We start from the raw sequence: 20704 nt of genomic DNA on the forward strand, positions 1-20704 counted from the left end.
AAGGAAATATTTGTTGAATATGTGCTGCATTTGAAATAGTTCTGCAGGATGTATAAGACTACAAAATGGAAAACTGTTTACCGTTTCATTTTTTAAAAAGAATATTTTTTCCTGAGTGGTCCAAACGCTCAGCTATAGTTCATTTTAACCTTCTGTTGAGAATACATTTGGCAGATTAGGGTGTGTATTCATTTATTTTGGTAATACTTTCATTCAAATTTAGTTTTACCTCAACCTTGTTTCCTTTCCGTTTTTTTCTTAACACTGACAACGATTGTTGTGCATGTATTTGCTTGAGTTTGAATTTAGAAAATGCTCTTCTCAGTACAAAAATAACTTTTTTTTTCATAAGATGCTTTCGGCAATGTGCATGAAGGTCTTGTATAAAAAGGTATTTTTTTTTCCTGTTTCGTCATGCCATGCGCTGTTCCTCTCTGAGCTGAAGTAGCGCCAGTCTCAGCCGCTTGAAGCAGTTCTGTACTGTTAAGTACTATCTTTAATGGACTTCTCTCAGTATAATTTATTACATAATAGCATAACGTGTGCTCCCATAATCAATATATCCTGAAGGATCGATTGCAAATACTGCACTCTTGCCCGACATGTTTTTCTTGTTCATCTATAAAGTTTAATACAGACGAACCGCGCACTGATGTAGCAAAAAAAATAATGAAGTTCTTGGAGGTTTAATGCTTTTTTATATAGCTCTGATAATTAAATTGTTGAAATATGTTGTGTAAAACATAATTGTATTTAATTTGCTTTCAACTAACAGCTTTAACGAAAAGCTGGGTAGAAGGTATATATTTCCACCAAGAAAGAGTAAATAATATCACTGTATTTGTTTCCTTAGCAAAGCGAACTGAAATATTTATTATAGGTTTTAATACAATAACATTTATTTTGGATTTATATATTTTTTTCATGTACAAGCAGACAACTGAGAAAAACGATTCATGTAAGTAGAAATTTGGTGAGATATTCCTAAGAGACTGAAAATTTCGTTTGTTTTTAGAGTGTAGTTTTATATAATCTGCACTAAATAGCCTACTTGTTTCATCCAGGAATCATAAAATAACATTCGTGTATAAAATCGGTTTTGGGATTAATTGTCTCTTTGGCATTTGGTTAGATATGTAAAATAATGTGGCATGAAATTACAGTCTATCACATAATAGTAGGAAAATATCTGTAATACTTAGTATTGACTCAAAGGGCCGCTGTTTAACAACACAGTGCTGGGGTCGTGGTTTAAATGCTCAAATCTTCCCACATTATCGCGTTGCGTGAGAGAGAAAAAAGGAAGCCGTGCTTTGGTTTCGCACAGCATTCAGTGGAAAATCTGTGTGATGTGCAGTAAAGAAAAGATTGGTGTTTTATTTTAGCGATTCTGTGGATACTGAAACTTGAATATCGGAATAGAAATGCTCCATAAAAAGATCTCAAAGGCAGGCAAGGAAATATCTGCTATGGCGTTGTGGCACCCGCTCCTTATTTTCTTCGTCTTTTGTTCTGACTGCGCGTGCGGGCAGATCACTTATTCTATTCCCGAGGAAATGGCGAAAGGGTCGATGATCGGAAATATCGCTCAGGATTTGGGTTTGGATCTTAAAAGGCTGAAATCGGGGAAAGCGCGAATCTTTCCTAGTGACAGCGCGGAATACGTGGAACTGAACAAAGAAAACGGATTGCTTATCCTTAAAGAGAAAATAGACCGGGAGTCTCTTTGCGGAAAAACAACTCCCTGCGCTCTGCATCTCCAAATGATTCTGGAAAACCCAATGGAGTTATATTCTGTTACAGTGGAGATCACGGATATAAACGACAATGCTCCTAATTTTCAGAAGAATGAAATGAGGTTTGAAATAAGCGAGTCAGCAATGATCGGTGCCAGATTCGTGCTTGGTGAAGCTCTCGATCCGGATGTTGGAGTAAACGGACTTCGGAGCTATTCCCTTAAACCCACTGATAATTTTGTGTTAGACAAACAAGTCGATGTTGGGAAGATTGTGGAAATGGTGCTACAAAAGCCCCTTGATCGCGAAAAGCAAGCGACCATAGAATTGTCGCTGACTGCTTTTGATGGAGGAGAACCACGGCTATCGGGAACAATGCAGATACATATAACGGTAGTGGATGCTAATGATAATGCTCCGATTTTTAATCAAAAATTGTATAAGGCTACAATCCCAGAGAATGCAATAAAAGGCACTAAACTGATAACAGTAAGTGCTTCTGACGCAGATGAAGGCTCAAACAGTCATGTGACGTATGACATATCTGACGCAATGGACAGATCTGTGGCCGATATCTTTCTTGTAGATCAGCAACGAGGAGAAGTTACATTAAACAGTCTGATTGATTATGAAAAATCAAGCATTTACCAACTTGTTATTCAGGCCAGAGACCAGGGAGGATTATCTGACACATGTAAGTTAATTATTGATGTCTTGGACATTAATGATAATAAGCCAAGTATTGATGTCCTTTCTATGTCTAGTTCTATATTAGAGGAGTCTAAGGCCAATACTGTTGTTGCCATGTTGAAAGTAAATGACTTGGATTCAGCAGCAAACGGACAAGTTCATTGTATGATTAATGATAATATTCCTTTTACTATCACCTCCCCGTCGAATAATTTCTTTACCCTACTCACAGAGGATGAATTGGATAGAGAGAGAGAAGCTGAGTATAACATCACTGTGACCTGCTCTGATGAGGGAGTTCCCTCACTCTCCAGCAGCACTTCTCTCCGTTTACAAATTTCAGATGTAAATGACAACGCGCCTGTGTTTGAGAGAAAGAATTACGAGGCATATGTGGTGGAGAACAACACACCAGGTCTCTCCATATTCACAGTGAAGGCCCGTGACGCAGACTCCAAGCAGAATGCTCGAGTTTCTTATATTTTAGAAGAGAGCACTGTCAATGGAGTTCCTGTATCATCATATGTGTCAGTCAGTTCCGATAGTGGAGTCATTAATGCAGTGCGCGCTTTTGACTACGAGCAGTTAAAGAACTTCCATTTCCGCGTCAGAGCGCAGGACGGAGGCTCCCCTCCACTCAGTAGTAACGTGACAGTAAAAATTACAATCCAAGATCAGAATGACAACGCTCCTCAGGTTCTCTACCCAGTGCAGACTGGTGGCTCTGCGGTGGCTGAGATTATGCCTCGTTCAGCAGATGTCGGCTATCTGGTCACTAAAGTGGTGGCTGTTGATGTGGACTCTGGACAGAATGCCTGGCTCTCCTACAAACTCCAGAAAGCCACAGACAGGGCGCTGTTTGAAGTGGGAGCGCAGAATGGAGAGATACGAACTTTGCGCCAGGTCACTGATAAAGATCCTGTCAAACAAAAGCTTACTGTAGTTGTGGAGGATAACGGACAGCCATCTCGCTCAGCTGTAGTGAACATCAATGTAGCTGTAGCGGACACTTTCCCTGAAGTGCTCTCAGAATTCACCGACTTTACGCACGCCAAACAATATAACGATGACCTCACCTTTTATTTAGTTTTAGCATTAGCTGCTGTTTCTTTCCTTTTCATCACAACTGTAGTAGTTATAATATCAGTAAAGATCTACAGGTGGAGACAATCGCGCATCTTCCATCACTCCAATCTCCCAGTTATTCCATACTATCCACCCGGTTACGCAGACACAGGAGTTACTGGAACTCTGCCGCACGTGTATAATTATGATGCTTCTATGACGAATGACTCGAGGAAGAGTGGCTGTAAATATTCTACACTTGGAGCACAAAGTGTTTTAGTGATGGACTTCAAAGACACTGTGCCACGGGGAATAGATGGAAATAATTATTTGGATAATGATACTTCTCCAGAACTGGTAAGCATTTTCTGAATTTACTTGGTTGTCTTGTTTTTCTCGTATTTTCATTTCTCCGTTCATAGTTTATGGTATTAAGATTACCAAGCTTGATTTATTAACATTATTTTTTGATCGAGTTTTGCAATTATTATATTTTTATACATTTTGGTGCTGAAATGTGCTTGTAAGTGCAGTAGGCGTTCGCTGGGTTTTCGTGGTCAGCGACAGAGATTGACTTTTTGAGTCTGGTACTTGTTTAATGTTTAAAGAGAACATTCCTTTTACGTTATTTGACTCATTTCACTCATTTTACACAATTTCATGTTCGTCTGCTGTTGTTTTATATTTTGATCTCTAAGTGACGCTGTTGATCTTTGAAAAATGTTGGCTTTAATTATTCCCTATAATAACGGATTCACTGACACAGGGAGTGGACACGACAGAAGAAAGGACGTTAAATTTGAATGTCTCCCGGCTTACAATTTTCTGGAACCGAGCAGAACCATTTACAGCAAACCTTAGAGGAGAGCCTTTGTGGATTTCCTAATGTGATTGGTGAAATAACTTGAGCAATGTGTTTAGCAGTGGGAAAATTATATGCATCGAGGATGGCAAGATGGCTGTTATGTTCGACTGCGCACTGGCAAGTACTGTTCGGTCTCTTTGCTTGTGCAATTACATCTACTTGCGGGCAAATCCGCTACTCTATTCCAGAGGAGCAGAATAAAGGCGCGTTTGTAGGCGATATAGCGCAGGATTTAGGGCTGGATGTGAAAAGGCTTCGTGCAGGCCGAGCCCGTATCATAAGTGGAGATAATAATCACTATATCGAGCTCGAACGAGACAAAGGGATTTTGGCTGTCAGTGAAAGAATAGACCGTGAACAAATATGCGGAGAAATCACTCCTTGCAGCTTTACGTTTGAGATAATACTAGAAAACCCGATCGAGTTACATCGTGTAACCGTCGAAATTATTGATGTAAATGATCACGCCCCGTCGTTTAACAAAAACGAGATGAAATTTAAGATTAGCGAGTCCGCAGCGCTTGGAGCACGCTTCGTGTTAGCGAGTGCAGAGGATCCCGATGTGGGAGTAAACGCTCTGCAAAACTACCATTTATCCGAAAACAACAATTTCATTTTAAAACAACATGCGCGCCCCGATGGGGTTAAATACGCCGAGATGGTACTCCAAAAGCCCTTAGACAGAGAGCAGAATGCGCAGCTCTCCCTTACCCTTACTGCAGTAGACGGGGGAAATCCGGGAAAATCAGGCACTATTCAAATAGAGGTTATTATTCTAGATGCTAACGACAACGCACCGGTGTTTAACCAGTCCGTTTACAAAGCGAAAATGACAGAAAACTCCCCAAGAGGGACTTATCTAACCACAGTTAATGCTACTGACGCAGACACTGGCTCTAACGGCCAAATAAGATATACATTCTCAAATTTAAAAGGAAACATGGGCGATGTTTTTAGTTTGGATGAAAACTCGGGCGTGCTTTCTGTGATAGGAGTGATCGATTTTGAGAAAAACAAAGTATTTGAGATAGGAATCGAGGCTGAAGACCAAGGTGGTTTAGCAGATTCGAGTAAGGTTGTCGTCGAGGTTCTTGATATTAATGACAACGCTCCAATGATAAACATTATGTCACTGATCGGCTCCATATCTGAAGATGCCCCAAGTGGCACCACAGTAGCGGTTTTAAACGTCAAAGACGCCGATTCTGATTTAAATGGTCAGGTCACATGTAGTATAAAAGAAATATTTCCGTTTGAGCTCAAATCCTCACTAACTAACTATTACACACTGGTGACGAATTCAGAGTTAGACAGAGAAACAGTTTCCGAATACAATATTACCGTAAAGGCTACAGACTCTGGCAACCCGGCACTGTCGACCACTAAGGTATTAAATATAAAAGTTTCAGATGTGAATGATAACGCACCGATTTTCTCTCAGAGCTCTTATTACACCTACGTTATGGAGAACAATTCCCCAGGTGTGTCGATATGCAGACTCACGGCTAAAGACAGTGATTCCAATCATAATGCCAGAGTTTCATTTATTCTAGAGGAAACTGAGATAAATGGATCACCAGCTTCACATTACATCTCTATAAATTCCGAAACAGGTGTTTTGAGTGCTTTGCGGTCGTATGACTATGAGCAACTTATTAAGCTGGTTGTTCATGTAAGAGCACAAGATGGAGGCTCGCCACCTTTAAGTAGCAACGTGACAGTGACTGTTTCTATTCAAGATCAGAACGACAATGCTCCTCAGGTTCTCTACCCAGTACAGACTGGTGGCTCTGTGGTGGCTGAGATTGTGCCTCGTTCAGCGGATGTCGGCTATCTGGTCACTAAGGTGGTGGCTGTTGATGTGGACTCTGGACAGAATGCCTGGCTCTCCTACAAACTCCAGAAAGCCACAGACAGGGCGCTGTTTGAAGTGGGAGCGCAGAATGGAGAAATACGAACTGTGCGCCAGGTCACTGATAAAGATGCTGTCAAACAAAAGCTCACTGTAGTTGTGGAGGATAACGGACAGCCATCTCGCTCAGCTGTAGTGAACATCAATGTAGCTGTAGCGGACACTTTCACTGAAATGCTCTCAGAATTCACCGACTTTACGCACGCCAAACAATATAACGATGACCTCACCTTTTATTTAGTTTTAGCATTAGCTGCTGTTTCTTTCCTTTTCATCACAACTGTAGTAGTTATAATATCAGTAAAGATCTACAGGTGGAGACAATCGCGCATCTTCTATCAGTCCAATCTCCCAGTTATTCCGTACTATCCTCCTGGTTACGCAGACACAGGAGTTACTGGAACTCTGCCGCACATGCATAATTATGATCTTTACATGACCACTGACTCGAGGAAGAGTGACTGCAAATATTCTACACTTAATAGACAAAATGTTTTAGTGATGGACCCGAGTTTTTCAGAAACTATCAAGCACTCAGTGACGGACAATAATTTCATTAGCCATCAGGATTCCCATGAACTGGTAAGGATAAGCTGAATTTTTAAAAATGTATTTTTCTTTTAATATGTTGGCATACATGTAGCATACTGTTAATAAGACTGCATGATACCTGCATTTGCCCCTCATAAGATCTAATGTCAATCTACATACAAACATTTATAAAAGTTTAGTTCAATAGAATTTCAAAGTTATGACCTAGAATGTCAAGCCTTACAACCAAATTCATTGAAATTTTCAGAGAAAATATTCATAACACTGTCATAATGGTGTCATGATATTTCGATATATTTTCAAAAAACATCTCCTAAATTGTGAAATGAAACTTGAGGCTGATATAAAATGTAAAAAACACTCACATTATAATATGATGCCACTGTTATAAGTATTCTTAAAATGTTTTTTTAAATATTCATTGTCAGAATATTTAGATTTTATAAACAGATATAAGAAATTCTGTTTCATTCAAAGCAGTTTAATGATTGTGACTTTCAAAAACCTTGCTATGTGAAAGCTTTATACACCAGGCGTTTGTCTGGATTTTCCATCCAAGTGTTCACTTTAGAAGACACTGGAGAGTATAATCTGAAACAGCTCATTTTTGTGCAGTTTTCCATTAATCTGACCTGGAATGTTATGTCAAATCAGCACCATTATGCAACAATGACATACCAGAAGTATGACGTTCAAAATGTCACTTGGGCTCAGGTGTTGTATCAAATAGACATCAGAAGTAACAAAAGCAGTTTTTATCTCAACTGACTCTTGTTGGTTTATGACTGTATGTTGCTTCATGAGATCTTGGAGGTTTGTCATATGTTTACTGTTCTGTAGCCGCATTTATGATTAAATTTAATACTTCATGATAACGGACTTGCCCTAGTAAGCATTGATTTACTAGAACAATTCCAAATTTATTTAAAATGTGCAATTATTGCTCCCAGATTACCTGTAGACTGCAGCTGAGTGTATGCACTGCTCTCTTGCAGATTATGTGAATTCGGGTATTTTATTCTCTTCTTTCATATTTCCTAAGAGAGGTCCTACTGGATTAAAGGTCAATAAATTTACTCCTCATTACAAGTGGAACCATAATAAGTAAATGAGCAGCACAATTGTCAAAGCACTGAGTATTCAATAGAGATAGTTCTGTGTCCTTATTATTGTTTTCTCACTTTTGGCTGACATCTCTCTCTCTCTCTATCTCTCTCACTCTCTCTCATTCTCTCTCTCTCTCTTTCTTGCTGATGCCTTATCATACAGTTCTCATAATGAAAAACAGAACAACAATATATGATTTTTGAAATTAATCCTCCCATCTAATGATAAAAGATATAGTGGGAAAAATGTCAGTCACAGCTTTCTTCAAGTGTTTTGTTGTTATTGTTGTTGCTGTTTCCAGTGAGTTCAGGCGGTCTACTAACTATAATTAACATTTCCAGTTAGTTTCACTCAAATGTCACACCACAGGACAGTTTTTGTGAGATGTTAATTGCGAAGGTGATAAAATTGACCAAATGTTTGCAAATTTTGGTGCCCACATATTCTTTGCAAACAAACAATTTAGGCTTTTACGTCCTCTCTGATCTAGCTGTTTATAGAAACTGATTGCTTCCACTCTTTACCTACCCGAGGTTTCTGTTAAGACATTTACTGCGTTCTTTGTTATTCTACTTGTTCAACTCTGAGGGCCGCTGTTGATCAATAAACCGCGATTTTATTGTCACTGAGATCTCGCGTTTAGCACTGCCTCCATTTTGTGAGGCTGTGGCCGTGACGTTGGGAGGACTGTGGACATACAGAATGAATAGGTTGTTTAATTTTATATCGTTATAAACTCAAAGCCTAATTTTGTTTATAACTCGATCTAGTTGACTTTACTGTGTGAACATGGTAAACGGATTCGGAAATCCATGTGTTGTGTTATCTTTCTCCGAAAAACAGCCCTATCTTTGTATGCGCCGATGGAGAATGATTTTCCTCGTGATGGCTTACGTCTTTTCGATCGCCAGTGCTCAGATGCGATATTCTGTTCTGGAAGAAATGAAGAAAGGATCAGTAATCGGGAACATCGCACATGATCTCGGGCTAGATGCAAGTAGGATGCGAGCTGGACGGGCTCGCATCGTGTCCGGAGAGAGCACAGCTTACACGGAGCTAAAGACAGACAAAGGGACGCTGGTCGTGAATGAGAGAATAGACCGAGAGCAGTTGTGCGCTGAAATTACTCCTTGCAGCTTCACATTAGAAATCATACTCGACAATCCCATGGAGCTGCATCACGTAACAGTGGAAATATTGGATGTAAATGACCATTCGCCAACCTTCCCTAACGATGAGATCAATCTGGATATAAGTGAATCCGCCACACCTGGAGCGCGTTTCTTGCTCGGAAGCGCAGATGACCCTGATGTAGGCGTAAACACTCTGCAGAATTATATTCTCTCACCTAACGATCATTTTATCCTGAAACAGCTCTCGCGCCCCGACGGAGTTAAATACGCAGAGATGGTGTTACAAAAGCCTTTAGATAGAGAGCAAAATCCGCGACTTTCTCTCACACTCACAGCGGTCGATGGAGGAAACCCGCAGAGATCCGGTAACGTGAAAATTAATGTTATTGTGCTAGACGTAAATGACAACGCACCAGTATTTAACCAAACATTATATGCAGTAACGACAGCAGAAAATTCACCAAAAGGAATGTATATAACAACTGTAAATGCAAGTGACGCAGACAGTGGGGCGAATGGTTTGGTCTCATACAGTTTTGCAAATTTGAAAGGTAATATAGGTGATGTTTTCGCATTAAATAAAAGCACAGGCGTCATTATTTTGAAAGGTGAACTTGACTACGAAAAGGCGAAAAAATATGAAATCGGCGTAGAGGCTAAAGATCAAGGTGGTTTAGGAGACTCGGCCAAAGTGATTGTCGACCTAATTGATGTAAACGATAACGCACCAAGTATTACCATAATGTCATTTTCTAGCCCGGTGTTTGAAGATGCGCCTCTTGCTACAACTATAGCGATTCTAAGCGTGAAAGATATCGACGCAGGAGAGAATGGTTTTGTGACTTGTTCAGTTAATCCGCATACTCCCTTCAAACTGCAGTCCTCTATACGAAACTATTACACTTTAGTTACGGACGCTGCTCTAGATCGTGAACGTGTTGCACAATACAACATTACTATAACAGCGAGTGATTCAGGGTCTCCTGCACTTTCCAGTAGTAAACTATTGACCATTAAAGTATCTGATGTTAATGACAATCCTCCAAGATTTCTTAAGAATGCTTACACTACTCATGTTATAGAAAACAACTCTCCAGGTGTATCTATATTTACGCTAAGCGCTCATGATGCTGATTCAAACCAGAATGCGCGTATCTCTTATTTTCTAGAGGAAACTACTGTAGGTGGGACATCTGTGTCTTCTTACATTTCAGTTAATGCTGACAGTGGGGAGGTATTCGCAGCCCGTTCTTTTGACTATGAGCAAATGAAGAATGTAAAGCTTTGTGTAAGAGCCCAGGATGGTGGTTCTCCTACTCTCAGTTCTAACGTGACATTAGATATTGTAGTCCAAGATCAGAATGACAACGCTCCTCAGGTTCTCTACCCAGTACAGACTGGTGGCTCTGTGTTGGCTGAGATAGTGCCTCGTTCAGCAGATGTCGGCTATCTGGTCACTAAAGTGGTGGCTGTTGATGTGGATTCTGGACAGAACGCCTGGCTCTCCTACAAACTTCAGAAAGTCACAGACAGGGCACTGTTTGAAGTGGGAGTGCAGAATGGAGAGATACGAACTGTACGCCAGGTCACTGATAAAGATGCTGTGAAACAAAAGCTCACTGTAGTTGTGGAGGATAACGGACAGCCATCTCGCTCAGCTGTAGTGAACATCAATGTAGCTGTAGCGGACACTTTCCCTGAAGTGCTCTCAGAATTCACCGACTTTACACACACCAAACAATATAACGATGACCTCACCTTTTATTTAGTTTTAGCATTAGCTGCTGTTTCTTTTCTTTTCATCACAACTGTAGTAGTTATAATATCAGTAAAGATCTACAGATGGAGACAATCGCGCATCTTCCATCACTCCGATCTCCCAGTTATTCCATACTATCCACCCGGATACGCTGACACAGGAGTTACTGGAACTCTACCGCACATGTATAATTATGATGCTTGTATGACGACTGACTCAAGGAAGAGTGGCTGTAAATATTCTACACTTGGAGCACAAAGTGTTTTAGTGATGGACCAGAGTTTCACAGACACTCTCCAACAAAAAATAAACGAAAATGCTTTCATGGATAATAATTCCCCCATGGAAGAGGTAAGAGTTTTCTCAAAAGTTTTTTTTTTCTCTTTAGACTGAACTGCATCAAGCTGGCTGTGGAAAATTGTAATCCCTCCACTAACGCTGAGATTACAAAATTAGATCGCATATTTAGTTAGTTTTTACTTTATTGATATTGTTCCGTTAATGAAATAAACTTGAGCAATAATTATTACGAATGCATCCCATTTTAGGGACAGTGACAAAGTCATTGAATATGGATGGAGTTGGTTTAAATTTAGGAGATAAGGTTCAGAAAGAATCTAGGACAAATTCACCTTCTTATACAAAAATATCCACAGAACGCCGAGGTTCTGAGCAAGCCTTCCAGTTTCTTTTGTGCTTTTGTGCAGTTTCTCAAAAATATTTTTATTTATTTTTTTATTATTATTTTGTGAGCAGCAGTTGCATCCACATGGCGAACGGGCATAATAGACTAAACAAATGCTTTCAAATTATGTTTATATTTAATATTATATTAAGGTTTATATGATGCATAAGTAATTCGCACAATTGGCTACAACAACATATTAAAGGAATTTCCCCTTTTGTTCTCCGCGGAACTCAGTTCTACTTTTTTTTTTCCCATTGGAGCTGTTCATCTCTGTAGTGCTGAAATAACTCCAGTCTCATTCCTTTCCGTGGAGACAATAATGATGTCAGTATTGTTGAATGACGATTTTCTTTCTGCATATTGAATTTGGCAGCCTGCTCTATGTGTCTATGATATTTATTTAAAATGTATACATTTTTGGTTTGCTCAAACTTACAGCATTACAAGCAATGCTCGGGATAACCTTAGCATTTGGTAGCTTGTGTGTTTAAATATATTGAAAATTGTGTTTACAAAATAAAATATTATATATTTTCACTTATTAAGAGATTATTTTTTAGTATTACAAGCTTTTGTAATGTTTGGGTGACCATTTTGAATGTAGGAATATATCCCTCATGCATGTGCGTGCATTTTCAGAATTCATACACTAAGTGCCGCTATTGGACAGCAATCTACGTTCTACAGGAGCGGAGTGAAATCCGCTGTTAGGGTATTTTTTTATATAATCGATGAGGTACCAGTATTTCTGGTGAATCTACTCCGAATACAGCACACCGTATCTGTTCCAGATTGTTTTTAATTTTATTTATTTATTGCACGTTTCAGTTTTACAATCCTGAAGCCGTAAAGCTGCAATCGTGATGGCTGATTTTATATCGTACGCTGCTTGTTGCCGTCGGATGACTACAACACAGCTAAAATGGCAGACTGTGTTTTTTATTTTCTGTGTTTACGGGATGGACTTCGTCTTTTGTCAAGCGCGATATTCGATCCCAGAGGAAATGCCAGAGGGATCATTTGTAGGCAACATCGCCAAAGATTTGGGAATAGAGATAAGTAGACTTATTTCTGGAAAAGCTCGGGTTGTAACAAAGGGCGGCCGGCAATATGTCGATCTGAGCAGAGACAAAGGCATCCTCGTAGTGAAAGAGAGGATAGACCGAGAGGAGCTCTGCAAGCAAACAACGCCTTGCAGTTTCAGCTTTGATCTGATCATGGAAAACCCCATAGAACTGCACCGTGTGACAGTTGAGGTGCTAGACATAAATGACAATGCACCATTATTCATTAAAGATGTCGTCAGTTTGGAAATAAGCGAAAATGCAGCATCTGGGACTCGCTTTCCTTTAGACAGCGCAGTAGACATGGATGTAGGAATAAATGCCATCCAGAATTATGCCCTTTCTTCCACTGATAATTTTAAACTGGAAATAAATAGTCAGGATGATGGAAGAAAATATATAGAAATGATTTTACAACTTGAACTGGACCGAGAAGAACGCGATGAGCTAAAATTAGTTTTGACTGCATATGACGGAGGATCACCCAAAAAATCAGGCACAGCGCGAATTCAGATTACTGTATTAGATACAAATGATAATGCTCCGGTGTGCAAACAATCTGTGTACAAAGTTGATGTTAGTGAAAATAGCCCGGTCGGCACACTCTTAACTATAGTAAGCGCTACCGATGCTGATGAAGGAATAAATGGACATATATCATATACAATTGTTCAAGCTAGTAAAGATGCAAGAGAACTGTTTAAAATAAATCCGGAAACAGGAGAAATTACAACATTAAACGGGTTAGATTACGAGATTGAAACGAGCTATCAATTAAATGTTAAGGCAAGAGACAAATGGGGCCTGGCAGATACGTGCAAGGTTATTGTAGAAGTTTTTGATGAAAACGATAATTCTCCCTTTATACAGCTTATGTCATTTTCAAACATCATTGCAGAAAATTCTCCAATCGGAACAACCGTGGCTGTAATTAATGTAGAAGACGTAGATTCCGGTAAAAATGGGCTCGTGCAGTGTAAAATATATGAAAGCCAGCCGTTTAAAATAGAATCGTCGTTTTCTGATTATTATGCATTAATTACAGATAAAACTCTTGATCGAGAAAATATTGCTGAATACAACATAACCATTCTGGTATCCGATCAAGGAAGTCCTGCACAACACAGTAACAAAACTATCAATGTTAAGATTTCCGATGTGAATGATAATCCACCCGTATTCAGTTCTGACGAGTATAAAACATTAGTTACTGAAAACAACTCTCCGGGGGTGGCTGTACTGACTGTAAAAGCGAGCGATGCTGACTGGGGACCAAATGCGCGACTGTCGTATTTTTTGGAGGATCATAATATACAGGGCAACCCAGTGAGTTATTTAGTCTCAGTGAATTCAGAGAGCGGAGTTATACATGCAATCAAGGCCTTTGATTACGAGCAAATGAAAACTTTCAGCTTTAATGTGACAGCCCGAGACGGAGGGTCTCCTCCTTTAAGTTCTGAAGTCACAGTGACGATCATCGTTGAAGATCAGAATGACAACGCTCCTCAGGTTCTCTACCCAGTACAGACTGGTGGCTCTGTGGTGGCTGAGATTGTGCCTCGTTCAGCAGATGTCGGCTATCTGGTCACTAAAGTGGTGGCTGTTGATGTGGACTCTGGACAGAATGCCTGGCTTTCCTACAAACTCCAGAAAGCCACAGACAGGGCGCTGTTTGAAGTGGGAGCGCAGAATGGAGAGATACGAACTGTGCGCCAGGTCACTGATAAAGATGCTGTCAAACAAAAGCTCACTGTAGTTGTGGAGGATAACGGACAGCCATCTCGCTCAGCTGTAGTGAACATCAATGTAGTTGTAGCGGACACTTTCCCTGAAGTGCTCTCAGAATTCACCGACTTTACGCACGCCAAACAATATAACGATGACCTCACCTTTTATTTAGTTTTAGCATTAGCTGCTGTTTCTTTCCTTTTCATCACAACTGTAGTAGTTATAATATCAGTAAAGATCTACAGGTGGAGACAATCGCGCGTCTTCCATCACTCCAATCTTCCAGTAATTCCGTACTATCCACCCGGTTACGCAGACACAGGAGTTACTGGAACTCTGCCGCACTTGTATAATTATGATGCTTATATGACGACTGACTCGAGAAAGTGTGACTCAAAGTTTTCCACACTAAGAGCTCAAAATGTTTTATTGGTGGATCCGACTTTCACCGAGACTGTGCAGCGAGCAATGCATCCAAAGAACTGTTTAGATGATCCAGAATCTCCAGAATCGGTAAGATGCGTCACTTTTTATGCATCACTTTGTTTATTGGTGTAGAATTCCAGCTTCACTTTCATTTTGACCATCTATATTAAGTCATATATATTAATTTCTTCATTATTTATTCACGAAATGTTTTATTTTTTACTTTTCTATGATCAATTAAATATTGCGCAATTTGCAAAACGTTTCCAAACCACGTGACTGCGCCATATCTGTTCAGAGGTGAGTCAGTATTGGAGATCTCTGTCCTGCTGATGAACTATAGTCTGTTTTGTGAGCTTATGACAATTATGTGAATATGTATGCTTCTTTTGGCTGTTTATTTTTTCACATCTATTTATCTATCTATCTATCAACACTGAATTGAGCAAAAATGCTCTAATCCGATCATCCATATTCACGTTACGTTGGAATGACTAATACTGTAATTAAATATCAGATATGTTATGAGAATAAGCTCTTTGAAATTTATTAGTAGTTCTAAATTTTGACTCAAAGGGCCGCTGTTTAACAGCAAAGTGCTTAGGCTACACCCTAACCCTCCTACAACGTCTCGGTGCGTCACAGAGATACGGAGGACAAGCTTTTCACTCGAACAGTGTTTAGACAATGCTAGCAAACGAGTTGGGATCTACTGTAAATAAATAAATAAATAAATTGTAGTTTTCGGGTCAAGAGATTACAAGCTAACTATCATAACGAGAATACCACATCAAAGGATCTTGAGATCAGACAAGGAAATATCCGCTATGGCGTTGTGGCACTCGCTCCTGCTTTTCTTCGTCTTTTGTTCTGACTGCGCGTGCGGGCAGATCACTTATTCTATTCCCGAGGAAATGGCGAAAGGGTCGATGATCGGAAACATCGCTCAGGATTTGGGTTTGAATTTTAAAAGACTGAAATCGGGGAAAGCGCGTATTTATACAGGTGGAAGCACGGAATATGTTGAACTAAACAGAGAAAATGGACGGCTTGTGATTAAAGAGAAAATAGACCGGGAGTCTCTTTGCGCGAAATTAACCCCGTGTGCGCTCCATCTCCAAATGATTCTGGAAAACCCGATGGAGTTATATTCTGTTACAGTGGAGATCACGGATATAAACGACAATGCTCCTAATTTTCAGAAGAATGAAATGAGGTTTGAAATAAGCGAGTCAGCAATGATCGGTGCGAGATTCGTGCTGGGTAAAGCTGCTGATCCGGATGTTGGAATAAACGGACTTCGGAGCTATTCCCTTAAACCCACGGATAATTTTGTTTTAGACAAAGAATCAGGCGGTGAGAAGAATGTAGAGATGATTTTACAAAAACCCCTTGATCGAGAAAAGGAAGGAAAAATTCATTTGTTGTTGACGGCGTATGATGATGGTGAGTCTCGGCTGTCGGGAACAATGGAAATATATATAACAGTAATGGATGTTAATGACAATCCCCCTGTATTTACACAAAAAGTGTATAAGGCTACAATAATAGAAAATGCAATAAAGGGCACCAAATTGACAACAGTAAGTGCTTCGGACGCGGATGAAGGCTCCAACGGCCATGTGTTGTATTCCATTTCTGACGCAGTGGACAGAAATGTGGCTGATATTTTTCTGGTAGATCAACAGAGTGGAGAAGTGATTTTACATGGTGACATCGATTACGAAAATTCTAACCACTATCAGCTTGACATTCAGGCCAGAGACCAAGGAGGTCTATCTGACACTTGTAAAGTAATTATTGATGTTTTGGACATAAACGATAATAAGCCAATTATTGATATTATCTCTATGTCCAGTTCAATATCTGAAAAATCCAAACTGAAAACGGTTGTTGCCATGTTGAAAGTAAATGATCCAGATTCAGATGTTAATGGACAAGTTCACTGCGATATCAGTGACAATATTCCCTTTGCAATAATATCACAATCTAACTTCTTTAGCCTGTGCACAGAGGATGAATTAGATAGAGAGAATGCCAATGAGTATAACATCACTGTGACCTGCTCTGATGAGGGAGTTCCCTCACTCTCCAGCAGCACTTCTCTCCGTTTACACATATCAGATGTAAATGACAACGCGCCTGTGTTTGAGAGAAAGAATTACGAGGCCTGTGTGGTGGAGAACAACACACCAGGTCTCTCTATATACACAGTGAAGGCGAGTGACGCAGACTCCAACCAGAATGCTCGAGTTTCTTATATTTTAGAAGAGAGCACTGTCAATGGAGTTCCTGTATCATCATATGTGTCAGTCAGTGCTGATAGTGGAGTCATTAATGCAGTGCGCGCTTTCGACTACGAGCAGTTAAAGGACTTCCATTTCCGCGTCAGAGCGCAGGACGGCGGCTCCCCTCCACTCAGTAGTAACGTGACAGTAAAAATTACAATCCAAGATCAGAATGACAATGCTCCTCAGGTTCTCTACCCAGTACAGACTGGTGGCTCTGTGGTGGCTGAGATTGTGCCTCGTTTAGCAGATGTCGGCTATCTGGTCACTAAAGTGGTGGCTGTTGATGTGGACTCTGGACAGAATGCCTGGCTCTCCTACAAACTCCAGAAAGCCACAGACAGGGCGCTGTTTGAAGTGGGAGCGCAGAATGGAGAGATACGAACTGTGCGCCAGGTCACTGATAAAGATGCTGTCAAACAAAAGCTCACTGTAGTTGTGGAGGATAACGGACAGCCATCTCGCTCAGCTGTAGTGAACATCAATGTAGCTGTAGCGGACACTTTCCCTGAAGTGCTCTCAGAATTCACCGACTTTACGCACGCCAAACAATATAACGATGACCTCACCTTTTATTTAGTTTTAGCATTAGCTGCTGTTTCTTTCCTTTTCATCACAACTGTAGTAGTTATAATATCAGTAAAGATCTACAGGTGGAGACAATCGCGCGTCTTCCATCACTCCAATCTTCCAGTAATTCCATACTATCCACCCGGTTATGCAGACACAGGAGTTACTGGAACTCTGCCGCACTTGTATAATTATGATGCTTGTATGACAACTGACTCGAGGAAGGGTGGCTGTAAATATTCTACACTTGGAGCACAAAGTGTTTTAGTGATGGACCCGAGTTTTACAGAGACTATGCAGCGCGCTATGAAGGAAAATAATCTCCTAGAAAACCCTGATTCTCCAGAGTTGGTAAGGGCTTGTCATCTCAATTGCTTACAATGAAATTTTCCCAGTTTGTATATAGTATTAATTTTAATCATGAGTGATGATGCTTTTGGGAAACTCTCCTCTTTGAATGCACTTACACTTACACGTGCCTATAATGTTATTTTGTCTGAATATTTTGGAAGGCAATAAGATTTAACTGGATCACAAGTGCAGTACCATCTTCATTTGTTATTGCTTTTTAAGATAATAAAACTTTCATCTACTTAGAGAGCTAGCAACTGTTTTTTTTTCATTTCTTATTAAGATTGTGTTGCTTGCAATATGCTGATTTATATGAACCTGCTGTTTTTTTTAGGAAATAGAAATGACTGATGCAAATGCACTTTGCTGACATTGCTCACAAACTTTTTATCTGTTATTTTTGTTCTTTTCTCTGTTGCTAGTGAAAGATTGTGTCAATATATGTGTCAAACTCTAGGTGTGGATCAGTGCAGTGCAATGTTTGTTCATTTATGGTGCTGTTTGGTGGAGCAAGATTTTCAGTACTTTGTGTAGGATAGCCACAACCAGATTCATGCACACACTGCCGACTCAAATGACAACACCTGAACACCCTCTCCCTTGGATTTGGTAATAATATTAGACTAAAACCAAATTAATTCAGCATAGTCCACCTATGTATGCACATACAGGACTTACTGGAACCCTGACAACTGACTCATGAAATAGAAACTGAAAACAATGGCATAGATGTAGTTTTCAAAATGTTTCAATGATGGATAAGAGTCTCAGAAAGAACATGCCATGATCAGGTAAGGTAATAAGTTGTAAGGGCTTAGAGACTTTTGACAACTGATAAAGAGTTATTTAGTAATTCATTGCCTTCTTGCTATAAATTAGTTGACAAAATGTGTTGTTCATAAGAATGCACGGTTTTTCTTTTTTGCTGGGCTGGTGGGGAGTATCATTATCAAATTTATGGCTGTCTGGTTAATAGTCTCCCTGTAGTTGGATTTTGTTGATTTTATTTGAATGAAACTTAAAGAAAAACTACAAACACTAAACCCACCCTTCACCTCTACCTTAAACTTTGTAACTTTTCAGAGAAGTCGTTGATTCGTGTCTTGTCATACAAGTAGTTCAAAGTGCTATGGATTTGTAGAAGTGGGTCTGTAGGAAATCTGGGATAAAATAAGATATAAAGTATATAACTAATGAATAAAATATAGATAATTAATATTGAAGAGTCAAGTGAAATCTTAAAACCTAAAGACAGCTGGTTTTTGACACTAGACTGTAGGGTGGTTGCGTAAAAGCACACCACCATGAGAATAAGGGAGTTCTTACAGATGAACTGTTGAAGAGGGGAGTACCCAGGCACAGGTGAAAAGTTCACACACACACAGACACAGAGGAAATTTAGGTTATTAACATTTATCTTTAATAAAAAAGAAACATTACCCTTTGCTTTTACAGAATAAAGTTTCACAGTATGTGTATTGGGTAGATTATTATTATCATTATTATTATTAACATAAAGGCCATTGTGAAGTTTGCAATGCACTTAGGTGCAAAAGAGATGAACACCATGAGAAAAGTGGGAAAAGTGTGAGAGTCGGGTTTGTGTCTATCAACTGTCTGTGGAAGTCCAGGGTTCACCTTGGAAGGCCCAGGGCTGATGTTTGCCCATATGTCTAAGTCAGAAGAATGCTTAAAATATAGAATAAGTTACAATCACAAATCTGACTTTAACAAGGGCCAGACAAGGAGCAAAGATAGAAGAGATGGCCAAGTAGAAAAAGAGGAGCAACTGTACCGTGCAGATAAGCATTAAAATATTCACTCATGCCAGACAATAGAAAAGTCTGTTGCTCAATCGAGGTAGAAAGAGCTCAAAAGTAGATAAGGAACTAACTGCTAGAAAAAAATAAAAGACCCTACAGTGTAACTGTTAAAAATTATGATGGACTGAAGCAAGAGATAAGGGCAATTTATAGCAGTATTAAATGAGTAAACCTAGGGTCTCTTGGAGATAATGGGAAATTACGTTACTGGGGTACGTGTGGCAGATTGTGATTGGATGTACAAGAAGGGGAACCATATATGAGTGGTTAATGTTAGATATGGTGCCATGCCTGAAGTGAATATAAAGAACATTGTAACCAACAGAACCTTGGTGCAAGCTACATCTCCATTCCTGCTACCAGTACGGGTTATTTGCTGTCTTGCTGACTGCTAATAAACCTTCATCTGAATCCAGTCTTCGTGAGTTTGGCTGTTTTACGTATCTTAAGTGTAAGATAGATATTTTAATCAATTTCATAGTTTGAATTTGTGAGCTAGCAGAGCCAATGTAGGTTGGAGAAGCAAAATATCCTGCAGGTCCATGTGGAAGTATCAGCTTCAAGCTATTTGCAATTAGCAATTATACTTTAGCTTTCAGTACCAATTGTATTGGACAGCGCCAAATCCTTACTCTTTACCCTGTGTTCTGAATGGTTATATCTAGCGATCATTTCACATCACATCATATTAAACCACATCATATCAAATATCATATCATAAAATATCTTAAGTTCATCAATAACGTGATTGAGAATTAGACTGATGCATGGATTTTTTTTTAGAAAACTGTTTTAAAGAGACAGAAATTCTGATACATATAAAAGTAATTAATGGCTCGTTTAGAAATATTGAAATTATGAAAAGGAGGAGGAGGACGAAGATACGGAGAAGCGGGAATAGTGGAGGAAGCAAGTAAATTCCACGCAGCTAGTTTCTATAATTTTAA

General features: G+C 39.6%; 2 protein-coding genes across 35 annotated transcripts in view; both read left to right on the forward strand.

Moving 5' to 3' along the window:
• Window positions 1-20704, forward strand: part of LOC108276785 (protocadherin beta-16) — a 210794-nt gene that overhangs the window by 106387 nt on the left and 83703 nt on the right. For 2 of the 34 annotated variants that reach the window (XM_053686775.1, XM_053686787.1), the window contains exon 1: window positions 5-3848. The exons of 28 other annotated variants lie outside the window; for them this stretch is intronic. In XM_053686775.1, the coding sequence (XP_053542750.1) occupies window positions 1425-3848 (2424 nt within the window). In that variant the 5' untranslated portion in view covers window positions 5-1424. 4 more of the 34 variants (XM_053686786.1, XM_053686791.1, XM_053686769.1 and 1 more) reach the window with 3 other exon arrangements.
• LOC128635185 (protocadherin beta-16-like) lies at window positions 11181-14940 on the forward strand. The gene has a single exon (XM_053686794.1). The coding sequence runs from the start codon at window positions 12371-12373 to the stop codon at window positions 14855-14857; it is 2487 nt and encodes an 828-aa protein (XP_053542769.1). The 5' UTR covers window positions 11181-12370; the 3' UTR covers window positions 14858-14940.

This window comes from Ictalurus punctatus, chromosome 16, assembly GCF_001660625.3.
Source record: "Ictalurus punctatus breed USDA103 chromosome 16, Coco_2.0, whole genome shotgun sequence".
NCBI lineage: Eukaryota > Metazoa > Chordata > Actinopteri > Siluriformes > Ictaluridae > Ictalurus > Ictalurus punctatus.